Source organism: Ursus arctos, unplaced genomic scaffold (genome assembly GCF_023065955.2).
Source record: "Ursus arctos isolate Adak ecotype North America unplaced genomic scaffold, UrsArc2.0 scaffold_18, whole genome shotgun sequence".
Classification (NCBI taxonomy): domain Eukaryota; kingdom Metazoa; phylum Chordata; class Mammalia; order Carnivora; family Ursidae; genus Ursus; species Ursus arctos.
This window is the reverse complement of record NW_026622852.1, coordinates 20026089-20041099: the sequence shown is the minus strand read 5'-3', so window position 1 is coordinate 20041099 and position 15011 is coordinate 20026089. Positions and strand designations below refer to the sequence as shown.

The 15011-nt window shown below is 40.3% G+C and overlaps 1 protein-coding gene and 1 long non-coding RNA gene across 2 annotated transcripts in view; one reads left to right on the top strand and one right to left on the bottom strand.

Moving 5' to 3' along the window:
* The first annotated feature begins 266 nt into the window (after nt 1–266).
* LINGO2 (leucine rich repeat and Ig domain containing 2) lies at nt 267–2432 on the top strand. The gene has a single exon (XM_026506415.4). The coding sequence runs from the start codon at nt 299–301 to the stop codon at nt 2117–2119; it is 1821 nt and encodes a 606-aa protein (XP_026362200.1). The 5' UTR covers nt 267–298; the 3' UTR covers nt 2120–2432.
* A 6297-nt stretch (nt 2433–8729) lies between these two features.
* LOC113260547 (uncharacterized) overlaps nt 8730–15011 on the bottom strand; it is a 99925-nt gene continuing 93643 nt past the window's right edge. Inside the window, exons 5-6 of the long non-coding RNA XR_003317994.4 lie at nt 11422–11697; nt 8730–10124 (exon numbers count right to left, since the gene is read on the bottom strand). This is a non-coding gene — a long non-coding RNA (uncharacterized LOC113260547). The remainder of the gene's footprint in view (nt 10125–11421; nt 11698–15011) is intronic.

The window sequence follows — 15011 nt, the reverse complement described above, 5'->3', positions numbered from 1 at the left end:
CTCTTTGTAACTGTTAAATACTGACATTGTCCTAATCCTAGGGTGCTGTTACTATTGTCATCCTCATTTTACAGCCAAGAAAACCACCGTACAGGGAGGTGCAACAACTTACCCCACGTGGCTAATAAGGGCAGCTCTCGGGTTTAACCCCAGATCGGTGTGATTCCCAATCCAGGGTCCTTTCCGTCGTACTTGCTGCCTTATTTACGTCCCTTTACCTATCCATGTCCTAACTCAACTTCTCTTCCTGCCTTCTCCCGCAGGCCCGTGACCTAGGTGTAGACTAAGAGGTGGAGTCATGCTTCACACGGCCATATCATGTTGGCAGCCATTCCTGGGTCTGGCTGTGGTGTTAATCTTCATGGGATCCACCATTGGCTGCCCGGCTCGCTGTGAGTGCTCTGCCCAGAACAAATCCGTCAGCTGCCACAGAAGGCGGCTGATCGCCATCCCCGAGGGCATTCCCATTGAGACCAAAATCTTGGACCTCAGCAAGAACAGGCTGAAGAGTGTCAACCCTGAGGAGTTCATCTCCTATCCTCTGCTGGAGGAGATAGATTTGAGTGACAACATCATCGCCAATGTGGAGCCAGGAGCTTTTAACAACCTCTTTAACCTTCGTTCCCTCCGCCTCAAAGGCAACCGCCTGAAACTGGTGCCCTTAGGAGTCTTCACGGGGCTATCCAACCTCACCAAGCTCGACATTAGTGAGAATAAGATTGTCATTTTACTGGATTACATGTTCCAGGACCTGCACAACCTGAAGTCTCTAGAGGTGGGGGACAATGATTTGGTTTATATATCACACAGGGCCTTCAGCGGGCTGCTGAGCTTGGAGCAGCTCACCCTGGAGAAATGCAACCTCACAGCAGTACCAACAGAAGCCCTCTCCCACCTCCGCAGCCTCATTAGCCTGCATCTGAAGCATCTCAATATTAACACTATGCCCGTGTATGCCTTTAAAAGACTGTTCCACCTGAAACATCTAGAGATTGACTATTGGCCTCTGCTGGATATGATGCCTGCCAATAGCCTCTATGGTCTCAACCTCACGTCCCTCTCGATCACCAACACCAACCTGTCCGTGGTCCCCTTCCTTGCCTTTAAACACCTGGTATATCTGACCCACCTTAACCTCTCCTACAATCCCATCAGCACTATCGAAGCCGGCATGTTCTCGGACCTGATCCGCCTCCAGGAGCTTCATATAGTGGGGGCCCAGCTCCGCACCATTGAGCCTCACTCCTTCCAAGGGCTCCGCTTCCTTCGTGTGCTCAATGTGTCTCAGAACCTACTGGAAACTTTGGAAGAGAATGTCTTCTCCTCCCCTAGGGCTTTGGAGGTCCTGAGCATCAATAACAATCCCCTGGCCTGTGACTGCCGTCTCCTCTGGATCCTGCAGCGGCACCCCACGCTGCAGTTCGGGGGCCAGCAGCCCATGTGTGCCGGCCCCGACACCATCCGTGAGAGATCATTCAAGGATTTCCACAGCACTGCCCTTTCTTTTTACTTTACCTGCAAAAAACCCAAAATCCGTGAAAAGAAGCTGCAGCATCTGCTAGTGGATGAAGGGCAGACGGTCCAGCTCGAATGCAGCGCAGACGGAGACCCTCAGCCTGTCATTTCCTGGGTGACACCTCGGAGGCGTTTTATCACCACCAAGTCCAATGGAAGAGCCACCGTGTTGGGCGATGGCACCCTGGAAATCCGCTTTGCCCAGGATCAAGACAGCGGGATGTATGTTTGCATCGCTAGCAACGCAGCCGGGAACGACACCTTCACGGCCTCTTTAACGGTGAAAGGCTTCACCTCAGACCGCTTCCTTTATGCCAACAGGACCCCTATGTACATGACGGACTCCAACGACACCATGTCCAATGGCACCAATGCCAATACTTTTTCCCTGGACCTTAAAACAATACTGGTGTCTACGGCCATGGGCTGTTTCACATTCCTGGGAGTGGTTTTATTTTGTTTTCTCCTCCTTTTTGTGTGGAGCCGAGGGAAAGGCAAGCACAAAAACAGCATTGACCTCGAGTATGTGCCCCGAAAAAACAATGGTGCTGTTGTGGAAGGGGAGGTGGCTGGCCCCAGGAGGTTCAACATGAAAATGATCTGAGGGCCTACCACTCACACTGTTGATTCCGTGTCGGTGTTGGTCACCAGTGAGACAGCGGGCACAGTCAATTACTAGGTTCAAAGGTGGCCTCGTGCAGCTGCCCCCGTGTCCAAGCAGGGTTCATAGAAGCAGGAGGACTTCTTATGGAGACTCTTCACCACGAGGCAGGCAGACACTGTCAGAGCCCTTCACAGTGGGATACTAATTGTTTGCATTGCAAATATTGGCATTCTGGGGATCTCAGTAATGAACCTGAACCTTTGGCTCATGCTCATGGACAGTTACTCAACATTTTCTACCACAGCAAAAACAAAAGAGGAACACCCTACAATGTAGGATTTACAGATTAAAAAGACGCATTTGTCTAAAACATACTCTACAGAAAAATTTGTATCTATGATTCTCATTTGTTAAAGCCTTGCATCATACCATACTGTTGATTCAGCACCACAAAGAAATCAATATATTCTTTACTCTTTTTTTTTGAAACATATATGCTGTATATGTTTTAAAGCAATATGAATGAGAGGTTGTGCTTTTAGTTACTCACCACGATAGATCCAAGTGTGATTTCACCTTTCTTTCCATAGCGATGACCCTGAGACTAGATCCCTGGAGTTATGGGCGGAGAGATGCGGGCTGATGCGTTTGTCTGATGTAGGATGCCAAGAAATAGGGCCCAAGGCAAAACTGCTCAACTCTGTTAACTTCTGTTACTATAAATAAAGGCATGTGCCTAGTTTTGATACAGAATGGAATATTTTTTATACCTGTGATATCACACTGGACCAGTTTACTGTAACAAAGCCCTTGGTTTCTCCGGAAGGTTGTATGCCACTAGTTGTACCTGTAAAGTGCAAGGTGGGTGTTCGTGATGAAGATGATCCATTTAAACACCACTTGATTTTACTTCCTCAGTTGCTACTAATGGGTTAATAGGAAGAGCACGTAGTTGTTAACTATATTCATAGGCTAATATTTACCTTGTAGCGAAGATCAAGAATTCAGATGTGCAAAAGCTCTGTGGATAAAAGAGAGTTCTTCTCAGATGCCAACACAAACCAGGGTGATCCAGGCATCACGTGATGTTAAGCAACTAAGGATCTGTAACATGATAGCGGTGTGAGGGCTGGATTGCTGCCGATCAAAGGAATAGCTAGCTTCCACTCTGATGTTTTCTATTCAAATATTTACTGTACATACAGTATTACCTTGAATGGGTAACTTCAGGGCTTTTCCCTGCTTCCTTTGAGCTTGAGAATTATCGTGTACACAAGAGGAATCTGTCTCGATTTTAAAGAGGTGAGGTGAAACAAGGTGAATTAAAGAGCTAAAAAGCACTTAGTTTTTTTTCCTCGAAAAAACTAAGTTCCAGAACCTACAAATAGGTTAAATTGTGAAGATACTTTTGCCTCTCTGACCCAAGGATCTCTGTCCAATTCAGTTTGTATTAATGATTGTTACTCAAAGTTAAAACATTATAGTGTTTGTTTGTTGGCTGGTTTTCTAATGGCATCCTGCCCCTAACACCAGTGATCTGGTTCAAACGAGACATAATTCCATTTGGCTAAATGTTCAGTGAATGGCTTTCAAGGCATACATTCATATGAGCCGAGAAAGCACTGAATACAGAGTGGATTCATGAAATGTGATCTATTTAATCAGCAAAGGATAGGAAAGGTCTATGCTTTGTACATTTTGAGAGGAACATGAAAGCCCCCTTCGAGACAGTGAATAGAAGTCTGAGGTTTGTTTCTTAACATATCCATCTGGGATCTGACTTTCAAAAAGCTGGCTTTTTTTTTTTTTAGCATTTGAAATTTTGAGGAGCTTCGATAAAATGAAATTGACCCCAGTAAAAAAGTGACAGGTCCAGAAATTGTTTTGCAGATTGGATAGTAGCACAGTTAAACCCCTTTCTCCCTTAATAAAGGGTGGAAATGAGACAGAAAGATTGAAGAATTGCCTGTTTAAGTCATTTTTCATTTGACTTTCCTAATGACTACCATAGATCTTTTAGAAATTCATTTTCCACTTTTGGAAATTATATTACATATCCAATACAAATCAAGACTTTTTGGCAATTTCTATTTCCTGTGTGCAGGTGGAATGGGGTCTTTCAAACTGAAAAGCGAAAGTGGAGAGCTAGTCTTCCACAACTTAATAGAAAATACTTCATCTTAATTTTGCAACATTGTAATTGCCACCCATTGTCCAACAACGAGACACATCCAGCAATTAATAAAAGGGCTTTGTGATTATAACTGCTATTTTCTGTTAAAATAAAAGTGGACCAAAAACAGTTTAGTCAAATGAAATTGAATTAAAGTTAACCCATCTATGAAAAGATTAAGTGAAAAGATTTCATGATTATTCCATTGGAAGAAGAGAGACTCTACCCTTTCAGGGCTTCCATGCTCTCGTCTGTGGAACAACAGGTATTTAAGATATTAGAAAGCACTCTTCCAAAAAAGAGATTGGATAGACTACTAAATGGGGAAAATGCTGCATTCTTTAACCACCTCTTGACATTCAAAATAGACATGAGCCTAACAAATCCTCTGCAAGTCCTGTAAAAAAGAATTCTGTTTAATATTGCTCACCTTATGGTTTCTCTATCATTTGAGCGCAAAGCTCTTCCTTTTCTGATTTGACTGTTAACATCTTGAAAAACGAGTTTCATCAAACCCAGTTTGGTCAACAGTGAACAAAAGTAGTGCTCTTCTGAAATATTCCTAAACCCAGTGTTACCACTAAGAGTAAAATTGCTATTTGAATTGGGCTCCAACAGATAAAAAATATATCACCTGCATACATGATCTGATCATAAGAATGTATTGGCCAGGTATTTCTAGGAGAATCTGCTACTTTCTGCCAGAAACATCATAGTAATGGATTTATAGTTAATTGAATGGCTACCTAATTTTCTCTATTCTCACTAGTAGTGCAGATCTATCTACTTTGTATATCTGTAAAGTCCAACCATGGGTTCCATTAATTAGCTCTAGGGCTTAGTATGGAGTTACACACGAGGAATTTTCCCTTATGGCTTTAAATTACCTCTTTGTTAGAACAAAGTAGACCAGGGTAGAGAGTAACAGCTCAGAGAGCACATGGGCCACATTCTCTCCTAAGTAGACCTCTCCGAGTCAACCTCTTCCCAGAGAATTTGTCTTCAAGTGTCCCAAGAAGAAATACAGTTGTTTGGCTTAGCACCAGTTCAGTTGCGTGTGTGTTTATCATTTTCAGATAAATATTTATTTTCTCTAGGCATTAAATCTCTAGAAGAACAAATTCTCTGACTAGAGTCTTAATAGTCTGAGAGAATTGATCCATGTCCCCAAATGTCTGAAATGCATATCACCAGAGCAAGATAACTCACCAATCTGGCTTAGTGTGTTCCTGGTGAGGGATTTCTACTAGACCAAATTCTCCTAGTACTCACTTTTCTAAACCTCATTTCATTTCATTGCTGTTGTAGCTATGAGATTTTCAACTCTTCTCAAAATCTGAAAATGTAAACCAAGAATTGCCAAGATTTATACATCTCAGTTCTTGAGAATGTCAGATTTTCGGTTTTGCTCAAGCTTCCCAGAAATTGTGCTTCTCACCAACAAGTCCCCAGTAGTACGAAGGCATTCAGGATTTGCTGTACACAGTCAAGGATGGGTTCTTTTTTCACTGTTCTGACAAATATTTTGCTCTCCTCAGTTCTCAGAGAAACCCAGAAGTTATATAATCTTCTATGACTTTTCTTCTTTAAAAAGGATTATTTAAATCTCACCTGCATTAAAGCCTGACTTTTGTCACTTTCCATGACTAAAGTAGGAACAAATATATTTTTATTTTAGAAAGTACAAAAGAGAGGATGTGATCTCAGAGAAGAAAAATTGAGTATAGCCCCATGTAAATTAACTTACCCTTCTAGGTTCTCTCTTCATCTCTGGGTCAAGACATTTGTTTTAACTTCAGGGACTCTGCTCAGAAGCTCTTTGGCAACATGTAATATGTCTTGAGGCTTTCTAAGAAAGACAAAATACATCATTTTCAGTGTGGAAGGCTAAGACTTGACAAAAAGACATTATCGAGGGTTTAAAGAAAGGTTAGAGGGAGATACTTGGATCCATTTTAATTCTATTTCCTCTACTGCTAAAATTTATAGTTACTATCTTCTGAGAAAGAATCCTAAATTATCTTCATCTTTAAATTTCGTTTCTGCTTTATCCCTGTTTCCTATGTCCGAGTCACTTTTACGTAGCTCACACGATCTATTCCAAATGGATTTTGTGGCATAGGAAACTAGTAACAGAACCTTTGGGGCCAAAGCCATTCATTCTACTTGGTACTTAGGTAAAGATACATCGTTCTTTATTACTAGGATTAGATTCTAGCAACGTCCCCCATTGGACTTGTACATCCTGTGCCTGGATTTTCTACCATTGGCTTTGGGAGCTCCATCCTTTCTGCTAAAATCCTTGACACTTTGTGATTAAGGAGTTTTAGAGTTATTTGCCTTTGTGGGAAGCCTTGAGGAATGAAATATTATCTGACTTGTTGATTTCAGAATTCCACGCATTGGTTAGGCACCATAGGGTGCTTCCCGGTATTTTGGCAAACGCTTGATGAATCTCTCCGTTACTGTCCCCTTAACTCCTTCAAAAGCCAACCCCAAGAGAGCACTCTCATTCTCACTGTAGTGAAGGTATGACAACAGGGAAAGGACAGCTTCACGACTTAAGTCCGGAAGACCAAAATGCTAGCTGATTTGCTATGATATTTACCTAAGTCATGTAACTTAAACTGGGTCTAGGGGCCATAAAAGTCTAGATTTGCAAGGTTTAGCCAAGTCATCTATGGTTTAAATCAACAATGACAGGTTTTCAAATCTGAAATTGGTTCGTCTGTTTGGGGAGCAGTAAATGCGGCTGTTATTTCTCAAAAAAAAAAAAAATGATACAGAATGAAAACTGCTTACCTTGGGTTAGTGTTGCCTATGATAAAATGTTCGCAGCAAATATATATATAATATATATATCATATATATATATAATATATATCTAAGTATATATTATATATAGAAGATTAAGAGGTTTGTAAAAGGTTTATTTTTCTAAAACGGGCCTGGAGCTGTTGTTCCTCTTTCAAAATACGAGAATCTGATCAAGACACACTTGCATGTGCCTCAGAGCACCCGTCTCAGTTGGCCAAGGTGTTTAATACCACTTTTCCCTCCCCCGCCCCCATCTTCCTGGAGAAGATCCTGAATGGGAAGGAGGAAGAGAGTGGGGACTACGCAGTCCCCTGAGAGCCCACAGAGCAGAAAGCTTTGGTATCCCTCACATTCCCGCCTCCTTTCCTGAGACCACAATTGAAATGATCCCTCATTCTCCAGCTCTGCCCTCCTCTGAAGTGTCATCTCTCCCTGCTGCTGTCACACCTCATCAATGAATGCTCTCTCCAGGGATAAGTCTGCTTTCATTGGTACTCAGAAATTTTAGGGTAATTGTTAAACTGGAAATTGCTTAAAAAAGGAAAAAAAAAAAAAAAAAGCTCCAGCCTATCTCACATAACACTTTAAAAGACTTACCATTCACATAATCACAAGCTGACAGCACTCTGCAGGTCGAGTGATTCTGATTTTTTTCTCCCTTCTAGAAGCAGGTGGGTTGATATAATGCCAGCCCTAAATAGAAGCTTTATTTATAGCCTTAGCAGAATGAGAAAAGAGCTGGCATAATCAAGAGTGTACTGCATATTTTAAGGAAGGCTTTACCTTTAATATGCAAAGTCGCCATTAGAAGACAACAAAAATGCAAATTTACATTCTATTAAATTGGTTAACTGGATTAATTCCAGTCAAGTTCAAAAGATAACTTTCTATGCTGAAAATGGGTCAAAGATTTTATGTCTACTCAACAGGACTAAAAAAAAAAAAAAAAAGAAAGAAAAAGAAAATCCAGAAATGTGGTTGCCATGTTGACTTTCTTCATTTTGGTGCACACCTCCTATTCTAAATTGCTTTAATATCTCTAATCTCCACTACAATATAATCAGTACAGTCTATAATATCACATAATCAACGAGTAATGATTAAGCAGATTAACTCAAACTTGCAAAAAAAACTTCTCACGTTATTTATAATGAGATGTGTTTAGCAAGGCACTGACTCATATACACACATATGTGATAGCAAGAGATGGGAACTGAGTCACAAACTTTGATTAGAAGCTATTTGGAAGAAAGCATAATCTTTTCCTCCTTAGTTATAAAATCAGGTGTATTACACACAAGGGTTGCTTGATATGCAAATCAATTGTCTTACGTTTTTTTCCATACAGTTTGGAATGCCCCAAATCATAATTTAAAAACTATTGTTTATATATACATATATAAATATGTGGGAGAGGGTGGTTTGATTTTTTAAGTGTTTAAAATGTAACTGTTTTAAAGACTGATATGCTTGAGCAGGAGGAACAAGGAAAAAAAAAACAGAATGTGTGTCTGTGCTTTTCTTTGATGTTTTTTTAATCAAAATCTTATTCTGGGAACATCCCATGATTGGAAGCTATTAACAACCTACAGAACTTATTTTTGTTTTGTTTTTAAATGCCTGATTGTTTTTGGTCTCAAAAAATTAGTGCTACTGACAAAAGTATCTCAGTTTAGGTTTCTGTCTCATTGACTATTATTGATTCATTGTTGTGGGCATATTTTTTAACATGTAAAACCAGGTTAACTTATTTTATTAATATGTAAAATAAGTTAAGAAAACATGTTTTCTTTACGGATGTAAAGGGCTTAAGCATCTGACATCTCAGTTAAATCCACTGGGGTATTATTAAGACATGAAATGTAATAAAAGGCGATTAAAGTCATACATCAGAAAATATTTCCTTATTGAGAGAGGCAGGTTCTATGAGCCTTACGGGGAACATGAGGTTGCTTACATATCTTTAGCACCGTTACTAGATCGAATAATCTAATAATCTTCAGTCAGGGAAGAAGCCGATCCAGTGGAATCCGATTCTAATGCCAGGGTAGGTGGAGACCACTCAGAGCAGAAATCAGAGGCCAAGCTATTCTTTTTCGCAAAATTACCGAGGGGCCATGGTTTGATCTGCTGGATATCCAAATCTAGGTAATATTAACCCACTATAATCTATTTTAGTGAAGACAAATCCTCTATCACTTGAAAAATTATCCCAAATTCATGTGACTTGGTTACATGACCAAGTAATGGGCATGGCTTCAGGCATGAAGGGTTCAACCAGCCATACACATAACATCTAGTTCTTCTCAGTTACTCTTCACTCAGTCAATATCAGTGATCCGAGACATCCTATAAGGAGGAAGGCACAACAAATTTTAAGAAAGAGCACTCATCTTCAGGCAGATTGGTAACAAGGGGAAGAGAAGGCTGTCTAGCATTAAAGAGTGAAAGAATTAAAAATGTACAAAGTGCACTTGTGCAAACTTTCTGCTGAACGTGCAGGTGCGCTCTCTTCACCTTCGGGACTGAAGGCAATGGGCTTTAGGGAGCCGTGCTCAGGGAGCTATTGCCCTGTGATCCCGCCTTTCTGTCCTGTGGCTTGTTAGACGCCTTCCAGGGGAAAGGGAGTAAGTGGAGGAGGAGACGCCGAGCTGGCAGGACTGGTACCTGGAAGTCTTGATACAGGACAAGACAGCCCGGGATTCACCTCTACACAGCAGCAAACACTCGAATTCTGAGACTGCTGGCTTCTTTCATTGCCAAATAAAGAGCTTGCCACCAGAGAGGGATTTCCTTCTCCCTGAAGGTTCTCTAGTAATGCCAGAGCTGCTTGGGTAAGAGTGCCATGTCTGACCATGTGACTTTCATTCTATACTATTAAACTCACATGACTAAAATAGATGATCCGCGAAGGGAGATGTGAATGTGTTGAGTACACCCCTCTGCCAACGAATACATCGCGGGTTGGGACACACTGATCAGGGCGAAGACGGTTCCAGTACTTCAGGCCTTGTTCTTTAACAATGGGAAGAAGGTAACATCACTAAGTCAGATTTTTAAATGAAAGCTAAACGTACTTTCACTCAGCCTGTCTTCTGGCTCTACTTACGAAGACACTCTGGCCACATGCTGCTTCGTAAATTTGGAAGCCCATCATAGTTTTTGTTTGTTTGTTTCTGGGGGTTTTGTGTGTGTGTGTGCCCCTCATTTTCCTCAGTGTTGAGCATACTGTGGCAGCGGGCTGGCTGTTAATTTTTCTGTGTCATTTAATATAGTTGAAATAAATATTTAGAGTTCCTACCGACTCCCTTTAAGGCAGATAAGTTTATTATAAAACCTGATATTCTTTTCTTAGTCACTTCATTGTTAGAACTAAAACCAAGGACATGAAGATTTATATGGCATAGAGTCAAGTTAAGGAGGAAACTTCAGTGGAATTTCTAAAGGGAAATTCACCTAGAAATTCTGCTGCTGACTGGTGGAAAACCTAAAAACACTGGCTTCGAGGGCTGGTCACTACGGTGCTTTTCATCAACGCTTATAAACCTTACAAACAACAAAATACAAAAATTATAACTTTCTATCAGAAAATGTGGACTGAGAAGGAAATCCATTGGTATAGCTATACAGGCATTGTTTGATTCAAAAATACCGTGAACCAGGTAAGTCAGAATGTTGGGACATGTCAATAAATCTCAGTAGTACTTGTATTTTACCTGCCAGATACATACACCTATAACTAAGAACCATCTAGAGAAATAATAGAAGGCAGATGGGAAACGTGTATCATATCTGAGGACTCTCACTGTTTTACTTGGCCTCTAATAAGGAAAACTAAGAACAGAACTCAATCACTAAGGAGTCAGGGTCTGAGAGATGAAAACCAAACAGAGTCTCCATAAAAACCCAAAAGACTCCTCTATAGGTTACCTCTTTGCTCGAGGACCCAAATCTTGAATGTGATTGCAAAAGTGACATCTATATTGAATACGGTGAATAATTTTTTTCATTGTCACATTCGGAAATAAATTTATTTACCAGACTTCCCTCCCCCACTCCTGAGGCAGAGGTAGCATTTATATGAGCCTTTCCTAACTGCAGCATCACTGGTCTTATTCTTCCTGAGCTCAAGCATGCTAGTACCATAGCACAGAGGCAATTCACTACATATCATCTATTCCTTTAGCCCTGGGCTATTAGACAGAAGACTAATCGATTACATCTATTATGTACATTCAGGGCTCTCACGAAAGTTAAACACTTCCTTAAACACACACACACACGCATGCACGCACGCACGCACGATCCATACCGTGGCATCCAGAGTTTCTTAAGCCTCAATGTATATCAAACATCCTCCTGGAAATGAATTCACGCAGCCCAGAACAAATGTGCGATGCAAAGTGACTACCCAGGCAGCTCCACCATCTTGATTTATATGAGCTCTTCCATCTTAGCAACACCTGCAGGGTCGGTTGCCTCTGCGTCAGTGGTCTCAAGATCCTTCCATGGCACTGAATAAGAAGTTTGCTGGAATTAATGCAGGGCAGGTTTCAATATATGGAAGCTCTTTCTGACATGGAGTCTTCTGGAGTAGGAAAAAAAATGAGTTCACAGAAACAAAGTAACTGGTTAGTCAAGAGAAGAGTAGTTCATTGTTTTAGTCCAGTGTATTTTAAGAATAGCATTTGATAACTGGATAGCACAAGTGTTTCAAATGAATGGCAATGAGAAAATAGATATATACAAGCTAAGTTCACTTCAAAGGAAAATGGATCATGTTTATGTATGTATCGCTGCTTCTAATATTGGTCTTCGTAGTTCAGGTTCCAAACCCATAAGTACACAAATTCTTTATTAAAAATTACTTTAAATGTCTATATATTTATATCCTTTTAAATGCTGCCAGTATTAGCTCAAATACATGCCCACAGGAAATTCAGGAATCTACTCAACTCTTGCCTTTTTATCCTTGATTAGAAATTGCAAATCAAATTTCTCCAGCTTCTGTTTTAAAGTATGTAGAAATTTTAATTTTCCATTTACCCAAGCACAATCCCCTTTCATCCATCCATCCATTTAATAATGCAACATCTACTGAGTAGTCATTATCATGGTAACTTAATAGCACATCGATGAATAAAGTCATTATCAAATTGTGGTCCAAACTTTATTCCTGCATTTCACCACTTTACCTTCTTTGATGTCCAAGGTGATCACAACCTATTTCTCATTCTATCACCCAAATCATGTGGTTTAGAAATGGGCCTTAGTGTCCAACTAGCCAGGTACTAATCTGGCTTTAAGGACCTACCTGCTTTAATGATCCACTCTCAGGGAGTCAGAATAGTTAAGTACTAAAAAAAAAACAAGGATCTGGGGTAAGGGTCCCCAGGGCTCTGTCACTGGATTCACGTTTCTTTATGAGCAAGCTACTTAACATCTCTGCATCCCCATCTCTCAAAAGGACCATAACACTACCTACCTCACAAGGGTGCTGTGAGGCTTACCATGAAAGCATGAGGGAATGGTATGTAGAATTGGGGGCCTATTACAAAGGTGCTATAGGATTTCCAGTTGGTTGGGTAAAGTCATTGAGTATGAACCCCTCTCCCTCTGGGAGTCCCAGGCCTGCCAGCTTATGTCAACTCCCTTTACAATTAGAATCTCAAATGTCATTGACCATCAATTGGCTTGGTTTCTCTTTAATACAACCTCTTCAAGATTTATCACAAACCCCACTCTCTTTGAGAGATGTTGGCTTGGGAAAATTATTAAACTAATTTTAACAAAGGATAATAAAATTATTCACTTCCAGGTGCTGGGGGTGGGGGAACATTTATTTCAATATGATACAAGAGTTTGAATGGATATCTTCAAGGGGATGCATTTTATTGGAGAAATTTATTGCCTAGGGCTTTCTGTTGTTTTCAGTCTGACTCCCCAGCTTTCTGTACCATTGTTTTAACATACATCCCCTTTTCTCTTTCAGTGGAAGGGAAGCTATAATCCTTCTCATTTCATGATGATTCTTTTAATGAAGTCTGTTTTGCTCAAAGGAGAAATCCTTTTCAACAACTATTGTAATTATTTTCTTAGAGGGGCATTTTTAATTGCCATATTGTTTAGCTAAGCCCTATTGTCCTGGTGTCCTTCATAACTGTCAGTTGCTTTAAAATACGGGGGTGGGAGGGGGGAGCTGATAAGCACATTGTTGTAATTGATTTGTATGTTTGAATTGTCTTATCAGAAAACAAGGTTATGAATTTCATCTGTTGAGACACAAAAATAAAATAATTTCCTAAAAAAATTGTATTTGGTTTTTGAATGTTCTAAAGTAGCATTTATTCTTCATCTTTTAATGTCTCATTAATAGTGTTTCATTATTAATCATATTATAATGGAGCTATGCCTTCTATATTCATCGGTATTGCTCAATTCTTTTTTTATATATGGTTGGGAAGGAATCAAATAAAAATGTTCAAGATTTAGAATTGAAAGAAATCAAGAAGAGCCCATTCTCAGGGATCTGCAATTCAAGCCTGACAATGGAATTACCCAAGACAAACAGGTATGAAGAAAGACCTTTCAAGCTATATATAGTAGTATCACCTCTTTTTTTTTTTTCTCTCAGTGCAAAATGTTACTCCAAGTAATGGAAAATGACCAAGATATATTATTTTTATCAGTCAGGAAACTTCAAAAAATGAGGTGAAAATAACTGAGCTTGATTTTAAAAAAAAAATCTCTGGGCCAAGATTCTTCTATAATAATTTAGAATAACTCCCCCTCTCCCCCCCACACCAAAAATCCAAAAACCACATTGGTATCTGAGCTTGGGTTGTCACAACAAAATACCATAGATTGGGTAGTTTAAACAACAGATTGCTTTCTCACAGTTCTGGAAGCCGGGAAGTCCAAGATCAAGGTGGCAGCAGGGTCCGTGTGGTGAGAGCGCTCTCCTTGGGCTGCAGACAGCTACCTTCTCACTGTGTCCTCACGTAACCTGCCTTTCCTTGGTGCGTGCCCATGGAGAGACGGAGACAGCTTCTTTGCCCGCTTTTCATAAGGCCCACCAATCCTATCGGATTAGGACCCACCCTTGTGACCTCAATTAACTTTAATTTCCTCCTAGAAGTCCTACCTCCAAATACAAACACATTGGGGGTTAGGGCTTCAACATATGAATTTGGGAAGGGAGAAGGGGGGGACACAATTCAGTCCGCAGAAGCTGGTTTCTGCATATTCATCAAAATGCCGCATCACCCATCTTGATCATGAGCATGAGAGACGGTATACGATATTGGGAAGGCAAGTCAGGAAAGTTGGTATAAACAAGCCAAGATGCATTGAAAAAGGATTTCAACAACTAGCAAAGATTCCTCTCCTTGTTTCACTTCCTTTACTACTCCCTGACGCTTCAAGACTCTGGCCTAGTTGATATTTTCTGCAATTACATATGACATTTCATTCGACAGCACCCAAGTTTAGATAGAGCTGCTGTGTCTTCTGATTTCTCACAACACGCCCAGAGTTCTACTACCATTTTTCAAAAATCTTAACCTCTTCAATTTCTTTTGCTATCCCTAATTATAAAAGTAATATATACATGCTCACTGTAGAAAAGTGGGAAAATAAAGAGGTTGAAGAAAAAAATCTTACGTTCCTATCTTTCAAAAGCACAGCTATTATCATAGTTTCATTCCTTTTGGGCTTTCCCAAGTGATGAGCTAGGTTTTAAAATAGCAATTTAAAATGTTTTACTGCTACCACCGTAACTCCCTTCTGCTCCTCCAGCTCCTTCCATCTTTTCTTCCTACTTCTTCTCCCCATTATGTATTTCAGGGCCTCTTGTGACGTGGCACCAAAACAGCTCCCAAAGCAGAAACAAGCTACCGTCTC

What these genes read in the sequence shown, in the direction of transcription:
- LINGO2 (XM_026506415.4), top strand. Translation starts at nt 299, where the DNA reads ATGCTTCACACGGCCATATCATGTTGGCAGCCATTCCTGGGTCTGGCT.